Source organism: Hakea prostrata, chromosome 6 (assembly GCF_041222555.1).
Source record: "Hakea prostrata isolate BN-2017 chromosome 6, UWA_Hpros_2, whole genome shotgun sequence".
NCBI lineage: Eukaryota > Viridiplantae > Streptophyta > Magnoliopsida > Proteales > Proteaceae > Hakea > Hakea prostrata.
Window position 1 is genome coordinate 1944286 of NC_142605.1, and position 17413 is coordinate 1961698.

Sequence of the window (17413 nt, forward strand, 5' to 3'; positions counted from 1 at the left end):
CTTCTGATCTCATCGAGTCTATAAGACTCCCTACTCATCCTAAGGACTCTCTCCATCTATGGCTCTGGGGATGAGGCATCATCTAGATCCACATTCTGCTTTCTCACCTCCTTTAAGCATGTTGTCTAAAACTCATCTCTCCTTGCCTTCTTTTCTTCCTTCTTCTCTTGCCATCCTCTCACATATTTTGCCATTGCCACTTTAACTTGTAAGGGACATTGGAGCATCCAACCACATTGCGGTCCCCTCCCACTAGATGGATCTTCAGTACCAAGCTATGTCTGACATCGTGTTTCTAAGTCTAACTCAAAAGTTTGTGCTTGATACAAACATACATAATAATCATCGTTAAAACACAAACCCAACATTTTAATTTTAGCCTAAAGACACTAAACACACAATACTTGTAAACTAAGGTATTCACAAATATTTACAATTATTTCTAATTAAAAATAATTTTTATAATTAAAATAATTTTTATAATTAATATAATTTTTATAATTAAAATAATTTTTTGTAATAATTATTAAATACAAGAAGAATCAGAAAACATAGTAAACACTTCAAAAATCAAATTCAATCAATTACATAAGTAAGTCTACCTATTAGAGACAATACTTAATAATTTCAACTCAATCCAATATGCTTTGAGTAGGAAACAAATAAAGAAATGTAAATTTTTAGATATTTTTTAAAATTAGAAAAACAAAAGAATGGTAGAACACTACAAAGATCAAATCCAACAACAACCACTTGTAAATCTACCTACTAAAGACCATGGGAAAAAAATTTCAAAACATTCCAACACTATTTGACCGTGAAAGAGAGGGAAAAATCAAAAATAGGGGAAACTTATGTTACCTTGTAACAAAGCTTAAAAAAAGTGAAATAATTCACCAAGAAGGGTCAAAATCAACAAAGGGGTGCTTAAAAGTGCTCGAAATGATCCAAAACCCTGGGAAAAAATGTTGAAATCTAGGGGGAAAATGAGGTTGAAACCTCCTAGTTCTGTCGGGATATCGCGCTCGATCAAAAAAGAAGACTTATAAAAGTGAACCGGCTGGTTCAGCCCGTTCAATTCATGTTCGACTTGGTTTTGACCCAATGTCGAAATTTTGATAGTTTCAACCCGTGGTCAAGCTGGTTTGGTTCTCTTTTCGACCCAGTTTTCGATCCAATGTCGAAATTTCAATAGTTTCAATCGAAACTTGTGACTTGTTTGGATCGAATTTTGTTCTATGGGGGTGAGGGAATTGGTAAAAGTTATTGGAGAATAAGGCTAATAGAAAAAGGTAGATGAAGTCTTTGCACTTCATTATACACAAGGGTATAATGATCTTTAAGGTCGTACAACTAACCATTCTAATGGAATAGGACCTGTATATTTTTTAAAGATAAAATGGGATGTCAGCATTTTGGTCAAAAAATCAATAAGTTATGAGTGAAGTGATACACCGATTACCAAAAAATTATAATTTTCTTTTTTTCTGGTTCAGAAAACTATAATAATTACAGGCAAAAATATATTATAACGACTGGGGTTTCTTTTAGACAATCAGCCGTTAATATTTGAGAAGTGTTCTTTCCAAAAATTAAGTACATTAGATGGTCGTGACGCAGTTATATAATTCTAACCTATTTCCTTTTAAATATCTAATAATAAAATTGAGAATTTCAAAATCTATGCGTCGGTGGTGTAACGGTCAAATTTTTTTGAATGGCAAACGAAAAGATCCAACGTCTCTTTATCCTTGCCTCTACGTATTCCCCTCCTTCTTGTCCTCTTCACGAAACAACCACTCTCTTGTGCTTTCTCTAAGTTTGTTTTGTTCCCTTTCATCTTCAGCCAAATCCAAATCTTCTCAAAAGGATGTTCTACAGGCCTTGAGATGGTCTAAGCATGGAAGCATGAAAAGTCTGATTTTCAAAATGAAGGCCTCACCTGTTTTTTCTCAACAAAAGCACCAAAAATTAGCAATTACTATACCCTGGAATTACCATGTAGATCAATCCCCCTCCCTCCAATTCTGTTTCAGATTCAAGGAGTTTATCATATTAGATTCGTAACTGGGATTTGGATATTAAGCATTTAATCTCAATGCAACAAATGTCACTTAGGTGAACTATTTGTTTCTAGGAGAGGTTTGACATGAGAAGGGAATTAATTGGTGGCCAGAACTTGTAGATGAGAGAAGGGTTTGGGATGAGGGAAATGAGTGAAAGTAACTAGAGAATAAGTTAATAAAATAAATGTGTCCGTCTTTATGTAAGGGTGTCAATTGCGTATCGAAACCGTTTAACCGTACCGAACCGCGACGTCTAAAACTACACCGTACCGTACCGTTCAAAATTCGATACGGTACTTACCAAAACCAAATTTCTTCGGTACGGTTCCGGTTTTAGGTACTCATACCGTCGGTACGTACCGAAACCATACCGAATTGGTACCGTACCAAATTGGTACCGTACCAAATTAAGAAATATAAATTGTAAATTTACAATTAAAACACGTTACCTTTTCCCAATCCTTAATTCCTTATTTCAATTTTTTGTTTAATCATTCACTCCTCTTCTTAGATTTACTTGTTTTGTCTCTATTAATTAGATTTATTTTCTTTATCTATGTTAATTTCAAAATATATTGATTTGTTGATCACAATTTCATTAGGATCTTAATGAACTAATAACCAAAGTGGCATAAGTTCATTTGTACCAAAATTGTATCGCACTAGATACCGTGTTTAAACCGTTTTCTCGTACCGATTTAATACCGAAACCGTACCGAATTGTTTTTGTAAATACCAAAACCGTACCGTACCATTTAAATTCGATACGATACGGTTCTGGTTTTCGGTATTCAAAGTTGGTACTGTACCGAATTACCGAAACCGTACCGATTGACAACCTTACCTTTGTGGCGTGTCGCCTCTTTGGTAGTTTGTGATGGAGGATAGATATGTCGTATTCCTTGGATTTAGTTGTTGTTATGGTTGTTATAAACATTATTTTAAGGGCTTGGGCTTGACCAATTCCTTAATCAAGATGACCTTATCAATTGCATGTATGACATTTTGTCAATGTCCATTCCTTAGTTTGGATCGAACTTTGTGTTTTCATGCATTTATCTTTTGTTTTTCTGTCTTTCTTTTGATGTGTCTGTATTTCCTTTTAAGTTTATGAATGAAAATTTTCAATTTTGTACCAAAAAAATAATAATAAAAAATAAAAGAAGGGTAGATGAAGTCTTTTCACTCCATTATGTAATTGTATAATGGTCTTTAAGAATGTATAATTAACCATACTAACGAAATAGGACTTGTGTGTTTTTCAAAGATAAAGTGGGGTGTTAGTGTTTTAAGACCCCCATTTTGAGATGTCAGAGCAATTTCCTCAGAATATATAGTAAGTTATGAATTTTTATCCAGATTCTAGCGCTGTCTGTTTCTAGCATGGAAATGGACTCAAGTGTGTTTTTCAAAAATAAAGTGGAATGTTAGTGTATTAAGGCATCCATTTTGAAATGTTAGAGCAATTTGCTTCGAAATATATTGTCAGTTATGAATTTTTGTCGAGATTTTTATCTTGTTCATTTCTAACATTCAAATAGACCATCTATTTTCTACAAATGTCCAAATTTAAATTCAAAGGCTGAAATTAAAGTAAAGTAAAAAATCATCTAAATCTAACCTCAACATTTAGATCTAACCTTGGATACATTAACATTTAGATCTAACCTTGGATACATTGTCACTCATACATTTTTATGTCAGAAATAGACAAGGTCAGAAATGGATTGAATATTTAATTTTTTTTCCTTTCCATTTTGGATTTATGGATGAGCGACATGTGTCCAAAGTGATATAACGATTCAGGCAAGAATTTTATATAATATCCATTAGGGTTTCATTTAAAGAATCAGCCGCTAAATCCATTAGAAGGCCGTGACTCATTTGTATAACACTATAACTCTAACCTATTTCCTTTTAAATATCTAATAATAAAATTTGAATTTCAAAATCGACGCGTCGGCGGGGTAACGGTCAATTTGTTTTTGAACGGACGACAAGTTCCAACGTCTCTTTATCCTTGCCTGTACATATTGTATTCTCTCCACCTCGTCCTCTTCACGAAACGACCACTCTGTTGTGCTTGTCCTAAGTTCGTTCTCTTCTCTCTTTCATCTTCAGCCAAATCCAAGTCTTCTCAAACGTTGGAAATGGATTTCCACAGCCTCACTCGGAGAGAACTCCAAGCTCTCTGCAAGAAGAACAAGATCCCTGCGAACATGACCAACATAGCAATGGCCGATGCATTGAATGCTCTCGACCATGTAAGCCTTTTTCAAATCCTGAAAAACCCTTTGGATTTGTTTCTTCCTTCATTTGTCTAATCGATTCTTTTCGTTTCTGTCTCATTTGCAGGTTGAAGGGTTATCAGATAACCTAGAGACGATTCCCGCCACGCCCAATAGATTAGAGATCCTTTCACCAGCTCTTCCTCGCACCACTCGGAGAGCATCGGCTCGTCCAAAATCAGAGGCCGAGACTGAAACTAAGGGGACGAATAAAGTTTCAGAGACATCTGAAACGCCAGTTAGTCGGATTGGTCGGAGAAGAGGGGCGGTGCCTTTGGTTCTTCCCAAGATGAAGGAAGAGAATAAAGGAGGAGAAGAGGTGGGACAGAAAGAAAACCTAGCTGTTCCAGTTCACAGTGTGAGAAGATCCACGAGGTTTGCTGATAAGAAGACTTCTCAATCAACTCAGAAGAAGGGATCGAGAAGAGCTGAAGCCGTAAAGATACCAGTCTTCTCGGAAGAAGAAGCAGAGAATTTAGAGGGGCAACCGAAAGTTGCTGAAATCCCTGATGTTGAAGAAGACAAAGGTAACCTCAATCTTTTCTAAGCGATATAGATTAGATTTTCAGTTTTTTTCAATATTAAATACTTCGATTAGATATTTTTTCCCCCTTCTTTTTCTGATGATTCTTCTCTTGCAGAAACGAAAAGTATGATTTCTGGTGAGGTTTTAAATGAAATACTTCAGAGACTTCCCTCGCAGAGAGTTCGGTGGTGGAGTCAGGGGACGCCACTCGCGATGATGATGTTTATGTCACTGAACCTAATGATGATGTTCATGACACTGAATCTTTGGTGGCAGAGGTACAGACAAGTCTAACTTTTGCAACCAAGGAGAATGAACAGGATCATCTTCATGGTGAACCAGAGCAGCTCGAGGTTGAAGACGGTTCTGCCCATGTCCAAGAATGCATATCGGGTGGAAAAATCTGCAACTCAACAAGCAAGGACTCTGTTGCAGAGACCTCGTCATCAATGGAATCTGTGTTTGACGATTTAATAGTAAACGAGCAGTATGAAGCAGGTGAAGGGTCTGAAGGTGACGACAAAAACACAATTTTTGTAGTGCAAAACCAAGAAAACCAGTCTGGTGAAGGTTTGGCTGTTGAGGAAGATAAGGTGACATCTGATTGGGGATCAACAGAGGGAGAGAGTTATGAAATCCATCCCTTGGAGTCAACATGTTTGAATCTTTGCTCCAGAGAAGATCCTGAGGTGATTGGGAAGGACGAGTGCAACTGTGGATCCACAGTTGCTGCAATAAATGACCTTGCTGGGGAGATAATTGTTGAGGTTCTGTCTGAAGCAGAAGTAGTTTCTTATCTATCACCAGAGAAAATGGATGTAACTCAGCCCCAGGATAACCCTCAGACTGAATGTGATCAAAGTGCTGGTCAACTAGTAGTACTCCAGCTTGAGGCAGTCGCTAATCATTTTGCCAAGGTTCTTCAATTACAGAATGATGATTTGGCATCTGATCAACAGCAGAAAATGAATGCCGGTAATTTCCCCATTTCCTCTTCTTTTTTCTTTTTATTTATTTATTTTGTGTGTGTGTTTTGCTTTTGTCTTATTGATTTGCTCAAAGAGGTGATAGATATAACAAAAAGGCAAATGCTGATTACTATTTTTTCCTTTTTTTGCAGAAGAGGTAGGTGCAGATGTGGCTGATCATTTTGCAGAGCTTGGTGGCAAATTGACGGATGGTAGTGATGTAGCTGAATCATCAGAGGAAGAAAAATCATGCGAAAACGTTGATGTTTCTTCCTTGTGTTCCGTTGAACAAGATGAGAAGCCAAGCCACGAGGAACATTATAATGTTGCAGCCACAACAGAAGATGTTACTGGTTTAGAGAAAATCCCATTGCTTAATGACCACAATGCTTTTATTTCCAAATTGCATCTTGAAGGTACGATTTCTCTACCAGATCATCCTGCCAACGATGTCGTTACAACCCCAACACCAAGGAAGAGCCAAACACCAAGGAAATCAGGGAACAAGAAACGGACCACCCCTAGACAGCTCATGGTCTTTGAGGACAACAAGGAGAACACTAGTGAAATTAGTGCCACAAAACTGAGCTTCAGTGTTGCCAGCCCCAATGTCTTTGAGGACAACAAGGAGAACACGTGTGAAATTAGTGCCACAAAACTGGGCTTGAGTGTTGCCAGCCCAAAGACTGCTCGGTTGGAAATGGGAAAGAAGAAAGCTATATCCATTCTCTCACCAGAGAGATACCAGGATAAGAGCAGGAGGCAGCTGATTAAGATGATCAAAGAAAAGGTAAGAGAAAAATTAATCTTGGTTGTTTAGTTTGTCTGACACCTGTCTTTGCTTGTTCATAACATCGGGTTTTTGATAATTGGCAGGAAAAACTATTGGAAAATAAAAGACCAGCTCTACAGACCCTGAACGAAAATTGAGGAATGGAAGTCTCACTATGGATGCTTGGCAAGCTTTAGTTTGTTTTGATTGTGGGGTTTAAACCACCTTGGTTTCTCCCCTCTACCCTCTCTCTGTGGGCTAATTACAGATTACGTGTTTCAAACCTGCAAATTTTGGAAATTTTGATGTTCTCTTTGTTGTTTTAGGCTGTTTGATTAATGGCTAAGAACCATTGTCAGCCCATATTAATTAAGCTCAATAATATCACTTGACTCAGTTACTCTTTTATCAGAAAAAACAAAAAAAAGATATGATCAGTTCACCATTGATGTTTTCTCTTTGTTGTTTTAGGCTGTTTAGAATTTCTATTTGCCTCTGAGAGAGAGCTTCGAGTTCCATCCTGATGGGCATGGAATGTGTCTCTCTCCGGCAATCTTCTTTCTTACTTTCCTATTTTATTTATTTATTTATGTAATTTTAAGTTGAACAAACGTGAATTGCCAGCGGGAGTGTCAGAAATTTGCTAGAGATCACTTGGAGTCGAGGAAGTGTGATCTTGGCTGAAGAAGAGGTCATTGGAAACTTCTTTCGGTAGACCTTTTTTGTGTAAAGAGGATTGTTTTGTTTTTACTTGAATTCTTGTACCCAATTTGGAATATGACACTGTGCACCTACACATTTTGGTGGGCAACCGGAATGACCCATTTGCGGAGATCAAAGGGGAGGGCTTAGAACCTGATGTGTCGACCCGTTTACCCGATTGGAGTCTATATATATGTTGTATATTATGTTGGTTTACCACATTAATTGAGAGATTTGGGATTTTCAATAAGGTTTTCTAGCACATTAATTAAGAGATTTGGGATTTTCGATTAAGGTTTTGGTTCGAGAATTCTTATAACATCTTCTCAGCAATATGTGAGATCTCTTTCTATTTTTCTTCATCCGAACATAGCATACCACATCGGTATGTGAGGGATGTAATCCTCTGCGGCCATCTAGCGGGCACTCCTTGGATGCCCGCCACATGTCACCAAGGAAGTAGGAACGTTGATTTAATCCTTTTTTTTTTTGCCTGTTAAACCGGTTAAACAATTCGGTTCAAATGAATGAACCAAATTGGAAACCAAGCCGAGTTACTCATTAAAAAAAACACTCAAAAAACCCTGCAACTTCTTCTTTGTTTCACGATTTTCTAATTTTCCTTTACCTTTCTCTCTCTTTCCCTATCAACACCGATTCTCATCCATGGTTTCCTCTCTCTCTCTCTCTTAATGATAAGATCTGTTGAAGAACATTAGAGATTTTTGTAGCATGGTACATTTTTCTACTATGAGTCATTTGATTGAAAACCTGAATCGCTCAACCTCATCTTATTCTATCTCTGAATCGAAGATCCCACACCGGTCAAAGACGAAGACTTCGGCAAATGATTGCAACCGGCGACAATGCTTGATTATGACGACACGATGGAGAAGACCAAATTCCTGAATCGGTAAGTAGTATTCTCTAGAATCTATCTCCGTAGATGCATTTTTCTTTTGTATTCTTATTGTTTTATTTGATTGCTGAATGAATCAAAAGCCTTGAATTTGCATTACATTCAGTTTGATCGCATCTACACAGCCTAAATCATCAAGTTAGGAAAGTTATTGTAAAATTGTTCGAATACTAGTTTGGATGCCTATGATATGTTTGATGGAATGTTTGTTAGGCCTGTCTCTACAATGTAAAGATATTGATAAAAGTATTTTGTGGAGTTCTTTTTCCTCATTGTTGATAATGAGTCCTTAGCTCAAAATGGAAGAGCACCTGGAGATAAACCAGGGTATGATGGTTCGACTCCATCCAAATTCTTATATGCATTGCCAGTTCGAGTTATGTGTTTGCTCACAAGAAGAAAACAAGAAGCAGATTTGATATCAATATTGCAAAACCTCGATCGTCCACCACTTTCAACACCAGGTGATGGATCTCTAGTGGATCTATGGGTTAACTATCAGTTCAAGTGGGTTTGTTCGTAAAGCAACAAAGAACTAATTATTAAGATATATAATGAGAAGAGCCAATTGCATGACTAATGCATTCCCATGGTGGTTATCTTTAACAATAATCTTTGATCAAGTGTTAAAAACCTTTGAACAACCAATATGTTTTTTCTAATTATGAACAATATAACTGAGGTGGGTTGTTGTTGCTTCAACCAACCCAGTCTTGTGATTGGAGTTTGTATGAAACTTGAGTGTTACATTATGCATTTGTTATGTTTCTACATTCTAAAACAAATTTATTGGAGAACAAATGAATACACCAACTGTTGGGCAAAGAAGAGAAACTTGTAAGATAAAAAATCTAAAATAAAAACAGCAAGTAGAATACAAGCTGGCTATGAGAACATCATGTCACCACATTGTAGTACTGGCAATGCAACAGTAAAACAAAGTTGACCATGATTATATTTTCATAGACAAAGCATTATCTAAGGCCTACTTCATTAACCGATGATACCAATCAAGTTGACAATGTTCTCTACCTTTGCCCTTATATAGAATACCCATTGAGTCTGCATTTTGACTTTGCTCTATAAGAAATTCCTAAAACAATGAGGAAGATTTTATTTAATGATAATGGCTTTTAACATGAATCTAATTACAATGTAGTGACTATTTTATTCCTTGAAAAAAGTAAAACTACCCATTACAGCAATAGATTTAAATTTTCACTCTAGTAATTTTGAGTGACATTTAACATACACTACATGCTACTACACTAATATCCAGATTTGATTGACTTGTATCCTCATAGACAAAATGCAAGGCCTTCTCAAACTCCATAATGATCAAGTACCCACCATAACCAACAGGAGAGGACTAAATAAAGCATACCTATGGCCTAGTTAGCAAGACTTGGTGCATGAATGGAAGACAAGCCCTACACACCATCTGGCTGAGTAAAGGGATTTGCAATCTCTTCAGTACCATCAGTTGGGGATAGAAGCATTACTGTTTTTCCCCTGCAAACCTGCAGAAACAATTTTAAAAAATAAAATAACATTAAATCCATAAGCCTTTGGCTTTGCCTCTTTCTTTCATCAGAGTAAAATACAACAAACCTTTGTCCTCAGATGGTTCAGAGTGCAATAATCCAGAACCTCAATTTCAAGTATAATTAAATTAATACTAGTGACTGAAGGTTCATTTAATTTTCATAAGCCACTGAGGAATCAAGGAATCCATACATGGCACAAGACCTTTGTAACTCACTGCAAGAATGAAGTCATGTGACTCCCAAAATATCATCATCTGCAGAGGGTGGCAGTCTCAAGAACAAGATACACCGTTGCCAATGTCTACAGATACAATTACTTATAGTAACATAATTGAACACGTCAGCAATCTGATGTTCTGCTGGATTCAAGCAGTGAACAGGGGCTGGAAATCAGATTTCTTGGAAAACCTGGTTCACCATGTCAGCCATCTTGGAAATGAGATCTTTTAGAGAGCAAAAGTACATAGTCCCCCAAAAAAATTTGGTAACATGCTTTAAAGAAACTATTTATGAAACACCAGAACTCATAGATATGCAAATACTAAAAGGTTTCCATTCATTCAAAAGAAGATTAAAGTAAAATAAATATATAGGAGAAAGGCATACTATTAGGTCAAGAGTTTGAGTTTGATCAGTTGTCTTCAGTGGGTCATCTGGATCTATATCCCAAGGGCAATAAACATCAGTAATTAATCACTGGTACACAGAAAAAATCCTAGAAACTATCAAGATGTCACAATAATTAAAAAAAAAAATAAACTGAATAAAAGTAGTAAGCATCAGCAAAAGTGTGTGAATCTAAGGGGTTTTTCAACAGACCATTATTGCCCAAAAACAATTTCAGTTCCCAAGAAGGTTGCTACATGCTGTCAAATGTAATCTTAAAAGCATTATTGCAATACAAGGTAATTCAAAAGGTTGTGGTTACTCTACATCTTGATGGTCTTCTTTTTGAAGTTTTCATAAAGTTCAATAATATTTTTTCCACATTTTCCAGAAATTGATTGACATATTGAAACCTAGTTAGAGTTTCTGTTTCATTTCACATAAAACCTCCTCAAACGTTTCATAAAAGAAACTTCTTCAAGTTATGTTCAAACTCTGAACACTTTACATTATATCAGAAGCCATCAAAAGGACTAGTGCTGGAACACTCAACTCTTGTTGTGGATAGAGGTAGGAAGGTTATTTATAGACCCAAATGGGACCATGAACTTTGAAAGACAAACTCAAACACTAAGTCAAAACCTAATTCATCTCAAAAGTAGAGAGCCAATCTATTTAGCCTAAAATTTACCAAAATTTCAATTCTTCTAAACCAACACAATAGATTAATAGATTAACACTTTACTAAAATTTCTAGTTCAATAAAACCTCAAGGAAGGAGAGGGAAAAAAAAGAAACCGTAAATGAAAAGTCACAGAAGGCCATCTAAACTCTAGCTAAACTTGTTGAGTCAATTAGAAACTTGGTGGGGTTGAAGTACCCCGAAGTCTACTTTCAAAATACAAAACTTCAGGATTTTTTTGGAGGAAGCTGATTTACATGTAATTTTTTAACCATGCTAGCTTAGACAACACCTGTCACATCCACCCAGCCGGTACCCCATTTGGAATACCCGGGATGTGATCCACAGTCCAAGGATCAATGATCTGAGGTCCATGCCTCCCACATACACGGTAACACAATCATGAACAATAATAATCAATGGTAAAAACAGCTAATATCAAGTATCATGAATAAGACAAGATTAACTAAATCAGAGTGCGGAACATAGATAATAAATAAGGTATGATCAAAATCATAAAGGGTGAGAAGGTGTGGTAGCCACCCTCTCAGAGCAGCGGAAAAGTATTAAATCAAGTTAGTTACATATCCAAGTGTCACCGGAATAATTCAAAGACAAGTTAATTACAAAATCCAAGGTTCCACAAATACACCAGGGGAATGGGGCACTATGCTAGGGTTTCTTCTATACTAATGGTAGTCTCCTCAACAGTACGGAAGAAGTAAACCCAGCGCTGCCGCTCCCGCACAACTGTGGGGCTAACCCTGGTGCGAATAATAATCCTCCTCGGCTCCAATATACGAATCCTCACCGACGCCACTACCCAGAGGGTAGTATGTGGAATCATAGTCCGCCTCATAGGAGGTGCCATCGTAATCTTCGTACACTGGAATGTAATCTAAAACATTTGCACAAAAGGAATGAGTTCGAAGAACTCAGCAAGGAAGTTATTCCATAATTAGAAATCATACACATTCAGAACATATAATAATGCAATGTGATATGGAACATAAGATGCAGATATGAGCCTAACTCTATGAATGCTGGTCTCTAAGGTAGACATGCTTTAAGTCATAGCACCGTACTTCTCTGGGTCGTCAGTCACTCTCCCATTTCCATATCTTGGGAATGCCCGGGGAAGATCGGTAAAGTCATCAAAACCATGGTAAGGGGATCGGTCACCTCTCTCTCACATCACCATTTGGTCAAGTACTGGCGCATGTCACAGTAAAGCCTAGCCCAATGCAAGTCATCTACTCGATCGGTCAAGTCGATTCAGATACGTCCATTTCCTCGCCCCGGCGATCCTTTTCGGTATCCTTCACACTAGAGTCAGCGAAATCCCGGATTTCGGACTCATCAACCCTATTGGTCATCCACATATAGTAAACGGGAAGCTCTCACGTCCTCTCACGGATTGGTTACCGGTCTTGAGCGCCCGTGAGCCCAAGTCTATCCATATGCAACTCTACCAATAAATGGCCCCTTTCAGGTATCCGTAGCATGGTTTATGTCCCCTACCGGATTGGCTACCGGCCTAGAGCGCCCATCCAACCATACACTACCACGGGTCGTTCGATCTCAATGCCCTTCCGATTCGGGTCTGACACGACAAGGATGAACCTAGCCACACAACTAGACAATCCTATGTATGTCATCCAATAACTCGGGAGAGTGTCGATAGGCACCATCGGAGAACATCCCATACTATTCCCTCCGATGCCCAAGGACAGAAGTGTCAGTAGGACACCCTCCAATCCCAAGTCATACGTAAGCAATCACACATCAAATCTCATCATTTCTCATGCATCCAATGCATATTCATAATAGTAATCAAATCATGATATTGAAACGAATCATTATAAACATAAGCAAATCAAAATGATAAAGTAACACAACCAATGTATAAAGATTTAAATGTTACTGTTCTAACACATATGTAACAGTATAATAATGATTGAAAGAAATTTAGGGATTTCATTCTTTGAATAAAGCACAGTTCAATATTTGATGACTTATATGTTTATGGATATAACCATCCTTACTTTGGATGAGTTGATGATGAATTGAGAATACCAAGAATAGTCCAATAGAATTGTTAAGGTCCTAAACAAACATCAACAATAAGTTAGAAAAGAAGTCGGGAAGATCGGATGTCATTTGAGTCAAAACTGACCAAGGTTGCTGTCAGCAACAACTTTGGTCGATGGTCTTGGTCGATGGTATCGACCAAAATGATCGACCAAAATAGTCCTCGGGCAGGATAGTGGATTTTGGGGATTTTGGTCCGAAATGAGTCTTCCGGTGTTCGGATCAATCTGAAACTTGGAGGCATACTTAACAACAGTAGTAGGACACTATAAATCAAGGAATTAACCCAATCCAATGGTCTAATTAAAAAGCCCCAATTTGAGCTATCAAGTTCAAGTGATAAACATCATGGCATGAGTTGGAATTGATTGCATTGATGAGGAATAGCATGCAATAGCTAGAGGAACTAATAGAAATTCGATTGGAATCATATGGCAATGTTAAACATGAACATAATACACTCTATAGCTCAGTTTGATATCAAATGGTATGATGTTAATAGGTAAATCATGGAATACATATGTTAGGCATGAGATATAAGCATTAGCATCAATGAATGGCTAAGGGAATCATGGATTGAGCATGAGTAGGCACTTGGAGTGGTGGTTGCAAGGTTGCAGCACCATTCCAAATGTCCCATCAACATCAATGATGGTAGGGTAGAGAGTGGAATGAAGAGTCATACCTTAGTGTGGAAGATGAAGACAAGAATCAATGATAAACTAAGTGTCTTTGATGAGATACCCTTCACACTAACCAAGGAGCTGCTTTGGGAAGCTCTCCCCACGTTCCCAGGTGAGAAAAATGATTGCAAAAGGCTCAAGGCTCGAGGTCATATTAAATAGAAAAGGAATATTCCATGGAATCATTAACTTGGCAGACTGGGACATTTTGGTCAATGGTCCTTGGTCGATGGTATCGACCAAAATGATCGACCAAAATGTTTTCAGCAGAAAACTCAGGTTTAGAACAGCAACTTCAAGTAGGGATTTGAAAGGCTATACAAGGTCAAATTGAGTGAGGTTTTCTTCCACAATTCAATCAAGAAGTCTAGTTTCGGGGAATACCTTCGGATTGTGCACAGGAGGTCATTTGGTACATCAACCATATTAATCTTCTCCGATGCGCAGACTTTCCTTAAACACTGACAATGCATTTAAGCAAGGGGTATCATTGTCAATGTCCATGGGCTCGGTCTCCGAATCATGATCATCAATCAGAATGGTCCATAAATCTCTTCTTCCACCGCTTCTGGTCCTCGGACCTGAATACAACAGTGGATCCGGGTCAGGGTCAAGGTTAGAATAGGGCTGGATATTACATTTATAGCTAGTCAAGCGACATGGTTGTTTTATGCTTTCCCTCTTTGGGAGTTTGGACTCAAATTCTAGGTGGGAATTCATTTGTCAAGCTGCCACTTGAAATGTTGGGTTTTGGAGCTTCGAATAAATGTTAGTAAGTTTTGCAAGATGACAGACTCATTTTTCATTAAAAGATTTGTTATGCCTTTCTAGCTTCAATAAGAATTGTTGTCAGTAGGTGTTTGAGTTTATTAACTAAAGTTGATGCAAAAATTTACTGGTAGGATTGGGGTTTAGACCCTTCCTAGTTCTACATGATCAAAATCAGTCAGTAAGACATCACTAGCCATAACCCACTCACCCAGAATGTGTAACATTAATTCAACAATAATTGTAGACCAGATCTTTGGACCAAGAGTCAGAAGTGAGAGATCACAGGATCAAATAATTTCAACCAGTCAATAGTAACTTGAGATTGACCTTAGCCTTGTTTTGGTTACCAAGTTCAACCAATTGGTGTCCCATCCAAGAGATCACTTATCATTGGATGACTCAAATGTAAGAGCTACCTATTGAATTATCAAGAATTATCAATACATGTGGGAGAACATCCCTGATTTGCATTAGAGTAAACGCACGCACCAACAAGGATATGGCCTCCTACTGTTAGTTGTGGATAGGAGAAAAGTGTTGCAAGACCCTAGCATAACTCATAAACAGGTTTGGCTTGAGGATTAGGTTTGCACAGGAACCAAATTGATTTGTTGACTTGACCAACAAGCTGGCTCAACATATAGCTCAGCTATAAGCAGAGAATCTAAGCCACCAGAAACTACCCAGCACAGACATGGAACTGGTGTGATGTAATTGTGGTTGCAATAATTATGCAGATTAACATACAGGAAAGTAAAGCCTGAGACTGTTTCTGGAACATATACATTAATCAATCCAAAAAAACTGCACAAGCTAACATTTACTGAAGGAAATAAGCCATGAACTTGATTGATCATCTTCATTTCTCTTCTTCTTCTATTATTTTTTTTTGGGGGGGGGGGGGTTTGTTGGTATTGATTTAGTAAATAAACGGAAACTTACTTTCAAAGCGACAGTTAACATGACTATAGTTTTTTTATCCTACCCAAAATGGCAGAGAAGGCAACAAATTTAGTTTATAAGCCTAAGAAATATAGTTAATAAGAATAAATCATGCATGCAAACCTATTGACACTACTATCAATAAACCATGTGACTACATAAGTACCTCTTAGAAATTTTATAGTTCCATCCAGCACAAGGTTTAACAGCTGGTCATATCCTTTCAAAAATTCCTGTCACTGTAAGACCAAGATCATATAGAGCAACAATGATTAACCATAGCAATTTTGGAATATTTGCCTAAGAATGATGAAAAGGGTTTAAAAATGCCTAATAAGGACCCTCATATTAGTTTAAATATTAAAGAGAACCTAAATATAAATGCAATGAGGGAATCCTCATCTTTCAATATGATTTAGCAATAAAGGTTCTCACCATATCCTACATCTTCTACAACACAGTATCCATTGCTCACCTACAACTACTGCTGCTACTTCATCATCAACAACTTCACAACTACAGATCAACAAAGTCAAGGTGCCCACGATCTTTAAATTAAAACTTAAGCTTTAGTCTTTAAAAAATGAACCCTGATGGGATCGAACCATTATAACCTAGATAATAACCAGGTGCTCTTCCAGTTGAGCTAAGGATTCACCTAAAAAACAAACATGTTAGATCCATAAAAAAAAGAATGTAATAAAAACCTTGGATTGCATGTCATGTCCAACTCGAGTTTCTAAATCAACACAAGCATTAAACACGACAAATATATGGAATTAAATATGAAAAAACAATGACCATTAAATAGAGTATCAATACAAATGTAATGAAGTATGAGGATGCTATCCTAACAAATCGATATTAATAAAAATCATAAACCCCATCCCCCAACATATATATATATATATATATATATATATATATATATATATATATATATACATACTACTATAATAAAAGCATGTACTCTACTTTTTTCGCAAATCTTTTTCTGTCCTTTGTTGTCCTTAGAATTTTTCTAAATACCAATAATGTTGTACTATTTGTTATTTCTTTAGTTATTTTTACAAGGATAATTTGGACATTGTATCATGAATTATTATGAATTTATTCTTAATTTTAATCCCAATTTCTCTCGTGACCTCTTTCAATCTCTCTCAAACTCTGTCTCTCTATCTCTCTGCCTCTCGAACTCTCTCTGAATCTCTCTTTAAATCACCACTATCTCTCACGACCTCTCTCAATCTCAGTCTCTCGCTCTCTATATCTCTCTCCCTCTCGAACTCGCTCTGAATCCCTATCGATCTCTCTGAATATATGTATATCATACTACTATTATCATATTATCATACTACTATTATAAAAGCATGTACTCCTCTCAAATCTTTTTCTGTCCTTTTCTGTCCTTATCTTCTTCTTTTTTTTTTAAATACCTTCAATGGTTTTCTTTTCTTTACCAATTTTTGTAGGGAAATTTATGACATTTTAATTCTTAATAATAAATAATTTTAATCTCTCTCGATCTCTCTCATCTTTTTTTTGTCCTGTTATGTCCTTATTTCTTTTTCAATACCTTTAATTTTGAACTGTTTTGTTTTACTTTATTTATTTTGTAGGGATATTTATGATATTTTAATTTATAATGATATTCTCGATCTCTCAATCTCCCCTCACGACGAATTGCGAGGGTTTATTTTTAATCTCTCTCGGTCTCTCTCAATCTCTTCTTATGAATCTTTCAATCTCTCTCAATCTCCTCTCACGAATTGGGAAGATGAAGCAAGATTTGTGTCTCTCAATCTCTTTCTATGAATCTCTACCAATCTCTCTCGATCTCTCCCAATCTC

The 17413-nt window shown here is 36.9% G+C and overlaps 2 protein-coding genes across 2 annotated transcripts; both read left to right on the top strand.

The window, feature by feature from the left end:
- Window positions 1–4084: 4084 nt before the first annotated feature.
- Window positions 4085–5174, top strand: LOC149012091 (uncharacterized). Its single transcript, XM_089159764.1, has 3 exons — window positions 4085–4330; window positions 4422–4881; window positions 4996–5174. Exons 1-3 carry the CDS (start codon window positions 4217–4219, stop codon window positions 5172–5174), a joined length of 753 nt encoding a protein of 250 aa, XP_089015890.1. The 5' UTR covers window positions 4085–4216.
- LOC149012092 (uncharacterized) lies at window positions 5039–7098 on the top strand. Its single transcript, XM_089159763.1, has 3 exons — window positions 5039–5855; window positions 6001–6638; window positions 6725–7098. The coding sequence occupies exons 1-3, from the start codon at window positions 5330–5332 to the stop codon at window positions 6776–6778; spliced, it is 1218 nt and encodes a 405-aa protein (XP_089015889.1). The 5' UTR covers window positions 5039–5329; the 3' UTR covers window positions 6779–7098.
- Window positions 7099–17413: the final 10315 nt, after the last annotated feature.

Excerpts from the sequence above, each read along its gene's own strand:
- LOC149012091 (XM_089159764.1), top strand. The coding sequence starts at position 4,217 with ATGGATTTCCACAGCCTCACTCGGAGAGAACTCCAAGCTCTCTGCAAG. Across the intron at positions 4,331-4,421 it reads CATTGAATGCTCTCGACCAT|GTTGAAGGGTTATCAGATAA; the intron begins GTAAGCCTTTTT and ends TCTCATTTGCAG. Across the intron at positions 4,882-4,995 it reads TGATGTTGAAGAAGACAAAG|AAACGAAAAGTATGATTTCT; the intron begins GTAACCTCAATC and ends CTTCTCTTGCAG.
- LOC149012092 (XM_089159763.1), top strand. The coding sequence starts at position 5,330 with ATGGAATCTGTGTTTGACGATTTAATAGTAAACGAGCAGTATGAAGCA. Across the intron at positions 5,856-6,000 it reads ACAGCAGAAAATGAATGCCG|AAGAGGTAGGTGCAGATGTG; the intron begins GTAATTTCCCCA and ends CTTTTTTTGCAG. Across the intron at positions 6,639-6,724 it reads TTAAGATGATCAAAGAAAAG|GAAAAACTATTGGAAAATAA; the intron begins GTAAGAGAAAAA and ends GATAATTGGCAG.